The 11462-nt window shown below is 43.8% G+C and overlaps 1 protein-coding gene across 2 annotated transcripts; it reads left to right on the forward strand.

The window, feature by feature from the left end:
• Nucleotides 1-5587: 5587 nt before the first annotated feature.
• LOC125514756 (methionine aminopeptidase 1D, chloroplastic/mitochondrial) lies at nt 5588-10773 on the forward strand. 2 transcript variants are annotated; one of them, XM_048680109.1, is made up of 11 exons: nt 5588-5769; nt 5873-5942; nt 7524-7752; nt 8024-8185; nt 8262-8303; nt 8672-8733; nt 8814-8865; nt 9085-9164; nt 9760-9857; nt 9953-10000; nt 10274-10773. In XM_048680109.1, exons 1-11 carry the CDS (start codon nt 5667-5669, stop codon nt 10417-10419), a joined length of 1092 nt encoding a protein of 363 aa, XP_048536066.1. In that variant the 5' UTR covers nt 5588-5666; the 3' UTR covers nt 10420-10773. The 2 variants fall into 2 exon arrangements, with proteins under 2 accessions (XP_048536066.1, XP_048536067.1); XM_048680110.1 differs by lacking the exon at nt 8814-8865 and having other exon boundaries at nt 5590-5769; nt 8672-8743.
• Nucleotides 10774-11462: the final 689 nt, after the last annotated feature.

The raw sequence follows: 11462 nt of genomic DNA on the forward strand, positions 1-11462 counted from the left end.
ATCAAATAAGATTTATTTCGGAGTTTTTCGGTATTTTTATTTGAATTTAGGAAAAATGCGCGTTTTTCAAAGTTGTAGTTTGGGCCCAGATAAATGTTCACTTTATCGGGCTTGATTTTAGAAACCCGGCAAAATTTATTTCGTGATTTTTGGAGTCCGTTTAGTATTTTTTTTATTTTTCTTCCGAGCGGAATTTTAAAAAAACGCGTAACCGACTCCGGGCCGTACCCGGCCAGGAAACCTCCGCCCGGGGCGCCTTTAAATAGCGCCCGAGGCCCGCCGAGAGAGCCAGCCCGCCTCGCCGCCTAACCCTAGCCGCCGCCGCCGCCACCGCCCGCCACCGCCGTCGGAGCCGCGCGCCTTTCGAGGTTCGCCGCCGCCTCGTTTTCCGTGCAGTTTTTTTTAAAAAAAAATTCTGTTCATCGTTTTTCTTTTTCGTCGGATTTTTCGCGGTTATTTTCTGATCGCGATTTCTGATCCGATTTTCGTTTTAGTATAACTTTTCGCTCGTTTATCGGAATCAGGCGATTCAAGCGCCTGGAGTTTCGTCTCGAAACCCTCTTTCCGAATAATCAACTTAAACATGTTTTTGCTACTGTAAAATTTGCCCTAGATCCAGATTACTAGAACGAAGTTGTTTTCTTTCGTCGTTTAATTTCTTTTGCTTCGTTCAATTTGATTCTTTTTGCCAACCGGAGTTCTTAAGTTGAACCTTCTGGTTAGATCTCTTATTTGAGTTTTACCTGTGCATTAGATGAGTACTTATTGTATGCTTGTTGTTTGTCTGTGATAGAATACCCGGAGTGCGCCAATTGTTACTTCGAATCTCTAGGTTACGCGGATCATCAGTAAGGCAAGTAACACTTTGATCATACCTTTTCTACAACCCAGTTTTATTGCATTAGATCAATCCTCACACATTGCATGATTAGGATCTAATTAAATTATGGGATGGGAAGTAGATGAGGTAGTACCTATTACCTGTTTATTATCAAACCTTTGGGAGTTACTTCTATGTTTGCTTATTACGCCATGCTATGCTAGTAGACGTGGATTGGGTGGGTGATATCCATGACAGATGTGAGATTTATAATTAAGGGTTTATCTAAGGTGGCAACCTAACACACATCTGGGTGGATTGAGGCACCTGGGGTTACCAGGACTTGCCTGTTTTCTTTGGACCGCCACCCAGGCCCAAAGGGATCATGAGATTATTCATACTAGAAACTTTCGTGTGCAGCCACAAGACATTATGGGCTCTGGCATAGTTGACTAAGTTGTGCGAACTCTTACAGTGGTAGACTAGCAGATGTAGGGGATGTAGGTGGTACGGTCTACCCGATCGTAAGGTGCTAGCGCTTCTGAAAGACTATGTCTCGGTCATCCGTCTTCTCAAACACCCTGCAGTGCGAGAAACCAAACGGAGGCGATCGAGTCTTGTGAGGAAAAGTGCGCAAACCTCTGCAGAGTGTATAAACTAATCATGGTTAGCCGTGTCCCCGGTTATGGACATCTTGAGTATCTGGTACCTGGATTTTCATGTGAATCTCAACATGTTACTCTAAATTAATTTTGATGGGTTTTAATGATGTTACTTAATTGGGATTGAGGATGCTGTCAACCATTCTCAATGTTTCACAACCACCATGATAGTAATTAATTTTATTCCTTTGAAGTAGGGAAAAATTGGCTTTACGCAAAAACAGTAACCATAGAGTTTTCCACCAGCCAAATATGCATATAGTATAGCTGTTGCATTCCATTATTCTCTATGTGTTACCTTGCCAGCATATTCCATGTGCTGACCCGTTTTCGGGCTGCAACGTTAATGTTGCAGACTTTTCAGACGACGATTAAGGAGTTTTTAGGTCGTGGTTCTATACTCAGTGATGCCGTTGGAGTTGATGGACTCACTTATCTTCCAAGCCTTCCGCTGTTATCGTCACTAGATGGCCTTAAGCCATATTTATTGTAATAAGTTCTCTTTTGAGACACTCGATGTAATAAGTGTGTGATTGCTACTCTGCTATAAATCCTCCGAGTACTGTGTGGTGTCAGCATTACTGATCCAGGGATGACACCGGAGCACAGAGATCAGACTGTTTGAGGTCTGGTCGCTACACTTGATGTCTTCGTTTTGTGTAGCTCTTTGATGACTTGTCCTTCTTTTCCGAATCCTTACTTCTCTATGATGTTCTTCGTTCATAATGGTCATCTCTACTCCTTCTCTCTCTTGGTGGTGATTCTTCTCTTATACTTCTTCTTTTGGGAGAATCTTCTCTTCTTTTGTAGGAAGTCGTACACTCATTGGAATAGTGTCCGGGTCTTCCACAATTGTAGCAATTACGTTCACGACTAGAAGATCTTTTGTCATTGTAGGACCTTGACTTGGAACTTCTTTCCTTGCTTCTACTCTTGTAAAACTTGTTGAAATTCTTCACCATTAGTCTCAATTCTTCGTTGAAGGTTTGTTTCTCACTTGATGATGTGGGAGCATCACATGAGGCTTTGTAAGCACCACCTGACTTGTTGTGAAGCTCTTCCTTATACTTGAGTGACATCTCATGAGCAACAATTCTTCCAATGACTTCCGTTGGCTTGAGATCTTTGTAATTTGGCATCATTTGGATCAATGTGCACACAATATTATATTTTCCATCCAAGGCTCTTAGGATCTTCTTGATGATGAATCTATCGATCATCTCTTCACTTCCTAAGCCGGCAATCTCATTTGTGATGAGAGCAAGCCTAGAATACATTTCAGCGACACCTTCACCATCCTTCATTTTGAACTTGTCAAGTTGACTTTGAAGTACACCCAATTTGAATTCCTTGACGGAGTCGGTACCTTCGTGCATATCAATCAAAGTATCTCAAATTTCCTTTGCATTCTCAAGACAACTGATTTTGTTGAATTCTTCGGGGCATAATCCGTTGAAGAGAATATCACAAGCTTGAGCATTGTATTGCAGCATCTTCAATTATTCCGCGGTAGCTTCACGGTTCGGTTCTCTCCCATCAAAGAATTCACCTTGCAAGCCAATACACACAATAGCCCAAACAGCGGGGTTATGTCCAAGAATATGCATTTTCATCTTATGCTTGCAACTAGCAAAATTAGTACCATCAAAGTAAGAACCTCTACGATGGTAATTTACCTCACTAGACGCCATACTCTCCTAGGTTGTGAAACCAAGGCTATGATCACCAAAAGCTATGGAAATCAAGGCAAATGGAGACCAAAGCTTTGATACCACTTGTAGGATCGAAAGTATGTCTAGAGGGGGGAGGGTGATTAGACTACTTGACCAAATAAAAATCTAGCCTTTTTCCAATTTTAAGTCTTGGAAGATTTTAGCAACTTAGCACAATTCAAGTAATCAACCTACACATGCAATTCTAAGAGTATAGCGGCAGAATGTAAAACAATTGCATATGAAGGTAAAGGGAGGAGTTTGGAGGGAGCAAACGCAATGTAGACACGGAGATTTTTGGCGTGGTTCCGATAGGTGGTGCTATCGTACATCCACGTTGATGGAGACTTCAACCCATGAAGGGTAACGGTTGCGCGAGTCCACGGAGGGCTCCACCCATGAAGGGTCCATGATGAAGCAACCTTGTCTATCCCACCATGGCCAACGCCCACGAAGGACTTGCCTTACTAGGGTAGATCTTCACGAAGTAGGCGATCTCCTTGCCCGTACAAACTCCTTGGTTCAACTCCACAATCTTGACGGAGGCTCCTAAGTGACACCTAATCAATCTAGGAGACACCACTCTCCAAACGGTAATAGATGGTGTGTTGATGATGAACTCCTTGCTCGTGTGCTTCAAATAATCGTCTCCCCAACACTCAACTCTCTCATATAGGATTGGATTTGGTAGAAAGATGATTTGAGTGGAAAACAACTTGGGAAAGGCTAAAGATCAAGATTTATGTGGTTGGAATGGAATATCTTGACCTCAACATAAGTGTAGGTGGTTCTCTCTCAGAAAATGTATATTGGAAGTGTAGGCATATTCTGATGGCTCTCTCCATGAATAAAGAGCGGGTGGAGGGGTATATACAGCCTCCACACAAAATCTAACCGTTACACACAAATCACCAAACTCGGTGGGACCGAATTATAAAACTCGGTCAGACCGATTTAGTTCAAAATGTGAACGTTAGGATTTTCGGTGGGACCGACATGTCAACTCGGTGGGACCGATTCCATTAGGGTTAGGGCATAACGTAATCTCCGAGACCGATTACACAAACTCGGTGGGACCGATTTGGTAATAGACAAACAGAGAGTTGGTCAGGCAAACTCGGTGGGACCGATTTGCTCATCTCGGCTAGACCGAAACGTTACAAAGGGGAAACAGAGAGTTTGCATTACAATCTCGGTGGGACCGATCGCTCATCTCGATTGGACCAAAACGTTACGAAGGGAAACAGAGAGGTTGCAATCCCATCTCGGTGAGACCGAGATCCCTATCGGTGAGACCGAAGTAACTAGGGTTTGTGGCAGTGGCTATGTCAAGTGAACTCGGTGGCGCCGGATAGAAGATTTCGCTGGGGCCGAGTTTGATTTTTGGTTTGGGACATATGTGGATATGAGAAAGTAGTTGAGGGTTTTTAAAGCATATCACTAAGCATTTTGAGCAAGTAACTCATTAAGCAACACCTCACCCCTTTTAATAGTATTGGCTTTTCCAATGGACTCAATGTGATCTTGGATGACTAAAAATAAAATATAGAGTCTTGTGCTTTGAGTTTGAGCCAATGTTTTGTCCTTAGCATTTTGAGGGGTCCACCTTCTAATCCATGCCATGTCAATCATTGAGCTTTACTGAAATATTTATCTTAAAATAGCATTAGCTCAATGAGCTATATGTTGTTAGAAATTACCAAAACCACCCAGGGATAGTTGCATTTTCACCTTCAGTGTAGGAAAGGAGCAGGCGCGCTGCCACGACGCGCGGGCCTGCAGTGCGGGCGCACAGGCGTGGACGAACTTTAACTGTTTCCACCACATCTTCGATCCGGCGCTGCAGCGCCACCGAGCGGCCGAGCACGCCTGGTTCGAGGCGAAGGAGGCGCCCGCTGCCAAGGATGAAGTCGTGGCGGTATGGGTGCCGACGCTTCGAGAGGAGTACGCCCTCGCGTACGTGCTCTGCAACTCCCTCATGGAGCACCACCTCGGCACGACAAGTCCGGCTCTCCGATGATGGCGAGGATGAAGATGAGTAAAACTCCGGTGATGCATCTAGTCTAGTTTATGTTTAAATTTTAGATCTAATCTAGTTTAAGTTTAAGTTTGAACTACTCCTTTCAGTCCACAATGTAACGCGTCCACCGTTTTTCGAGATTCAAGTTTAATCGTATATTTAACTATCGAGACCGACTGCAGTGGAAGTATCTAGCAAGTGACGTGGTATGTACGGAACTATATTGTGCAACTCTAATGATGTTTAACATGACGTGAACTAGTAGTTTCAAATTAAGTAAGAACTCCGGCGATGTTTACGAGATTTATTCGGCCGGTTCGTTACGGTAAACAAAATTTGCGAGACGGCGGTTTACCGGATCTATGATCCAAGTCTGGACCGGATCCGTCTCGACCACAGCTCTCGCTTTCGTCCGCTCCCATATCCCCGCTCGCGCGTGCGGCGCAGTGCCCATGGCGAGCCCGCCGTCGCCGCGCCTCCTCTGCGCCCTCCTCGGCGAGCGCCTCGGCGCGCTCTCCGCCAGGCCGCTCCTCCGCACCGCCGCCCCAGGCAGAGGTAGGCGCCCCTCCCCCGTTCGCGCTTCGGCTCAAACACTTGCCGCGTCAGCTCCTCCGGGGGAAACATTCGCTGAGAAGATGGCTCGGGTCTCCTCTTGCAGGGAACGCGAGGGTGACGTGCCAGGCCACGAGAACGCTCTCCAGCCTGGTGGACGCCCTCTTCAACAGGAGGTGAGCTCCCCGGTCGCCATTCCCTGCCCTGCCTGTTGGATAGTGACGACAACACTAGATTAGCCGCGAGCCTGCGACTGCGATCCTGTTCTTTTTGGGCAGATAGAGTGGTCATTTGCAACCTGGTATGCGTAGGGTTAAGATAAACACACCTTTGTAGTGATACATGATGGCCTGATTCTGGCTATCTTGGAGGAACACATGTATTTCCCATCTTTTATACCAACCGCTCTAAACTGAAGCTGAAGCTGAAATGCCAGTTTACTGATTGCCTTTATTCAGTACATGGCTACGCAAACCCACAACTTGGTGCATTGACCACACAGGCAGATATGTTTGTTGCTTGTTGATTCCAGGGGCTCCCTTTTCCCCACTACCATGCATTGCTAGTTTCGTTAAGGTTTGGAAGGTTCAATACAACATTTACATATACGCAGTTGCTATTCATCAGGCAACTTAAAAGAAGAATCAGATCAGTCGATTTTGGGTGAAAGACAGCAGTGCAGCAACAAGCTCGAGCCGGAGGCCGTTGCGGCCGGCCAGGGGTGCCCCCCCCTGAGAGGGAGAGAGATTAGAAAGTGCCCACGCTCAAGCCAGGGTCGCCGGCGAGGGCTTGTCAGGACCTCGTTGGAGGTGGGACGATGGGGCTTGCCGAGACGGAGCGGAGGAAGAGACCTTGACTTGTTCGGGTTGGGGCGGCGGGGGAACCTAAAAATTCGACCGGAAGTAAAGTTTTTTCAGGCACCTGGTTCATATGTGCCTCCTTACAAAGTTTTTTCAGGCACCTGGCGCATAGCCGCATAGGTGCCTCCTTACATGTACTGTTCCGTATGTGTGAGTACCGATCAGGGATGTCGTGCGGCTTGTGCCAATCCATGGAACCATCAAAATTGGTCATATCATCATACTCACGGAGATGTTTTGAGATGCATCATGCATGTTGATCATCATAAAAAGTTGCACATAATGTGCCCTTGCAACAAAAACTCAAGAGGGTGAACTACATGGTTCACGAAGTCATTTCGAACACAAGGTCCGACAGGGAACTACTCCCTCCGTCCCATAATGTAAGACGTTTTTTTGGCACTAGTAGTGCCAAAAAACGTCTTACATTATGGGACGGAGGGAGTACTACTGTTGTCAACAGTAGTAGGAGACAGAATGCTAAGGAGTGAGATAATGCTTTCATTTCAACAAGATAGAATGCAAAGAAGTGAGATAATGCTTGTACCAGAGTTAGATAAACAGTATTTGAAGTATCGTTAGATAAACGGGTACAAAGTTCCTTGAGTTTACTGATCTTATGAAATATGGATTGTGCCTGTCTGTACTGTATACTCTGTGCTGCTCATATATGTTTGTATGGTGAAAATCAAGGCATACTTTATGCTGGGCCTGTTACATATATTACTTATAGTGTGTGGAGAATACTGTTGAATTGGCTTATAGTGTGTGGAGAATACTGTTGAATTGGCCTCTGCCTTTAAATTGTGTCCATTGTTTGTAGATCTCTGATACATTTACTGTTGTATGGAGCATACATGTAGATTCACATTTACGTTTTTTTTTGGACTTCCACAGAAGTCGGGATGACTCACTGGAAAATAACCCTAGACGCCTACGACCTGGGAAAGTGTCTCCTCGTCTAACCGTCCCCAGTCATATACAGCGGCCTCCTTATGTCAATTCCCGTCAAAGACCTCAGATGAATGATGGACCTGAAATACATGATGAAAAAGGGATTGAATGCATGAGAGCTTCTGGAAAGCTTGCCGCACAAGTTTTGAAGTTTGCTGGAACACTTGTAAATGTAATGTTATTATTGGCATCGGTACCTGATTATTATTTTAGTTGTGGAACATTACATTCACAATGGAAATCTCATTCCATTCATCCAATACTTTGTTAAGAGAAAAGAGCACACCGAGCAAATGGATCCTCTGGTAAAGGTTAAGGTGCAGGACACATTTTAGACACCTTTTAGGTAGTTTGGGAAGTAGAAGTCCCTTCTCATAAAGCACTGCATTTCTGAAACTTAGCCCATAGATCAGTGTCAGAAATTGATCGGTTCTTATTTACAGCCAGGCATCACAACTGATGAGATAGATAAAGCGGTGCACCAAATGATAATAGATAACGGTGCATACCCGTCACCTCTTGGTTATTGTGGATTTCCGAAGAGTGTTTGCACTTCAGTGAATGAATGCATCTGTCACGGAATACCAGATTCTCGTCCACTTGAGGTAAGCCATCCAGCATCTGGAGATGATGACTTTCAATACATACCAATCAATTTACAGTTAATCCTTTTTTGGGCAGGATGGCGATATCATCAACATCGATGTGACTGTCTATCTCAATGTAAGCCCTCTATACATCTCCTGAACTGACTATTGTTTAGTCGCTGTGCTTCCCTCACAGACAAAGTACAAGTAAAGAAAGAAACTGAAGTGCTTATTTGTGGTAGATATCCTTTTTTATCATTTTCTAGAGGATATTTTGTTCTAGTGGTTTCTTGCTTGTTGTGAATAAACACCCAAAATTCCTTTTTCTATATGAGAGAATGCAAAATCTACGTTGGGCGCAGATTCAGTTGATATATTACTTTAATTCCATCTGTTTATATATATATGGAGTATTTTGGATTTTTTTTTATAAATGCTGAAGCTATAGTTGGTATCTAAATTGACCCATTCCCTTTTTTGTGGTCTATGCATATTTGACTCCAGGGTTACCATGGTGATACATCTGCTACATTTCTCTGTGGTGATGTTGATGATGAAGCTAAGAAGTTAGTTCAGGTTATCTCAGTTCTCGTAAGAATATTTGGTCTAATATACTCTGTCTCTAAATATGCATTAGTCTATGAAGGCAGGAACTTCAGCTGTTTGCTGGCATTAGCGATATGCTTGTACTTCCACAGGTGGTCCTCTTTAAGCAGTTGTATATTATACAATGGGGAATAAGTACAAATGCAATCTGGACATAATTCGTTTGCATTTTAGAGATGTAAACATACTAAGTCACTTTATTTTCAGTCAGATGCAATAATATCACATAAGTTTTCATTAGAGAAGCTAAAGGTTCTTTGCTATGCATTATTTCGTTCAAAGTTTTATGGAATGTTCTTTTCCCCAACCAGGTAACAAAAGAATCTCTTGACAAGGCTATTTCAATCTGTGCTCCAGGTGTGGAGATCAACCGCATTGGTAGAACCATACAGTAAGTAAATGGGAGGCTTGCACATTTGTACTTTTCTCGTTACTCTTCCGCAGTATGTTGATTTTGTAACCAAGGATTCTATATTTCAGAAACCTTTTGCGGCAAAAGTTAGAAATTGGTGCTGTTTGGTTCCTTTGCATCTAGCACATAACTTGATAGTACCCATTTTCTTGGACTTCGATTACAGTGGAATAAGAATGGTTGCTTGTTTTTCAAAAGCGATAATTAATTGTGTCCTGAAACAAACTATTTTGGTTCCTCTAGAGCTTATTCCCACCGCAGTTTCTCTGGGCAACTCTGGAGAAGCTGTTTCTGCACAAGCTGCAGCCCAAAAGAACTGGGCGTAAGCGTACTTTCCTCACCATGTTAGCTTGTGTTGCACTGAACTTGGCTTAGAATTTGGATATTTTGTGCCCGTACCCTATACAGTGATACACTGACAGAGGTAGACTGAATGCTGGTTGAGTTTGTTGGACATAATTAAATCAAACTTTTATTCCTTCTATAGACTTGTAATTATTATATTTTGTGCTTACTGGATATGGTCGTCATTTCTTCAAACGCACCACCTTACTGAAGATTTCAAACTTTCAAGGGATCATGCAGACAAATTCAAATATGGTGTAGTTCAACAATTTGTGGGCCATGGGGTAGGGAAAGTGTTCCATGCTGAGCCTGCAGTGCTTCATTTCCGTGAGTTCAACATGAGAAACCATTGGATTTGCTCTACTTCAGTATAGATATGGAATATATGTGCTGCCCTGGACTGACGTCTCTTGAATTTACAGGCAATAATGAAAAGGGCCGCATGATTTTGAACCAAACATTTACCATAGGTACATTTTTCCACTGTCGCTACAGTCTGCGCACATAGTGTCTCCTTATTTCAATAATCATCTAGGGATTAAAGAGTCTGCATGCTTGTTAGATTGAGATAGATAAGATTGGCACACATTAGCTTTGATTATACTTCATAAATCGGAACTGTGTTCCTTGTAGACATAGCTTCAGTCAAGTGTACTCGTATAACTTATAAGGATCACTAGCCTTCATAAGAAGCATATATGAAACACTAACAGATTCGCCTGCCTATTCGTGTGTCAATTCAGAGCCGATGCTAACCATAGGGAGCACAAACTCTACCATATGGTCCGACGACTGGACCGCGGTGACGGAGGACGGGAGCCTGTCAGCGCAGTTTGAGCACACGCTACTGATCACCGAAGACGGCGTGGAAATACTGACACAGTGTTAAGCCCAGCCGGAGAACAAAGAGGTCAATGAGTGAAAGGCTGGGTGGCTGGGACAGTACCTGCATTTTTTTTCTAACTACACATGGTCCAATCAAACTCCAAGTGCAAAACTACACTTTTTTATCTATCTCGATACGTCAGTAGGTTGATGCATAGATTATATACAAAGTTTTGCATTGTTGTTGGGATTATAGGGTGAGCTTGCAGATCAGATCAGCCCCCTTGGTTGTTGCGAGTAGGCCTGAATTCTGATTGACTGCCTGGATTCTGATTGAGTTGGTTGGTTCTGGGGCTGATGAAAGCCATGTCTTGCCGCATTTGTTGGCAGAAAGAAATGAAGATCTGCTTTTGCTTTATTGATACTTCTCCGCGATTGATTATCAGCCTGATGCTGCTTCATCAATCAAAACTTTTCTGCTGTCGCTCTCCGGAACAAGAGGGGGGGATGGGGGGATGGGAGGATGTGTGCTATGTATTTCTATGAAGGTCCGGACATTAACGCTAATGACCAATGGAGGCTGAGCTCCATGGAGCTCGGTTTCGAAACATCATTTTCTACACTGAATTTTTTTGATTTTTTTTACAGACATACATACACATGTGTACTATGTATGTGCAAAATTTCATCACATTATACATACGTGGCGTAAAAAAAAAGGACAAATATGTATTTATAGCAACTGTTTTGCTATTTGTTCTGCTCTGTTCTGTCTGTAATTGCTCTATTCTGTCTGTGATTAGAATCAGAGTTGCTTGCAATCAGAGCAAACCATTCTGGCATTCTTGCCATATTATGCGTGTTCTGCTAAAAGCTGGAAGAATTACGGCGCCCAATGGCAATCCTCCACGTAGCCCCATCGATCCGCTGTAATCTCACCGACCACACAACAAATCTGCCACAACCGCTCGACTTTTTTACCCTAGCCTACGCGTTGTCGGCAGTTCTGTCACTGCGAACTGGGCCCAGCGGCGCTGTCACGTGCCGGGGCCCGCGCGCCAGAGAGGAGGAAAATCCCGCACTACCACCTTCACGCCTCCACTATCC

This window comes from Triticum urartu, chromosome 6, assembly GCF_003073215.2.
Source record: "Triticum urartu cultivar G1812 chromosome 6, Tu2.1, whole genome shotgun sequence".
Taxonomy (NCBI): Eukaryota; Viridiplantae; Streptophyta; class Magnoliopsida; order Poales; family Poaceae; genus Triticum; species Triticum urartu.

Excerpts from the sequence above, each read along its gene's own strand:
- LOC125514756 (XM_048680109.1), top strand. The coding sequence starts at position 5,667 with ATGGCGAGCCCGCCGTCGCCGCGCCTCCTCTGCGCCCTCCTCGGCGAG. Across the intron at positions 5,770-5,872 it reads CACCGCCGCCCCAGGCAGAG|GGAACGCGAGGGTGACGTGC; the intron begins GTAGGCGCCCCT and ends CTCCTCTTGCAG. Across the intron at positions 9,165-9,759 it reads CGCATTGGTAGAACCATACA|GGATCATGCAGACAAATTCA; the intron begins GTAAGTAAATGG and ends CAAACTTTCAAG.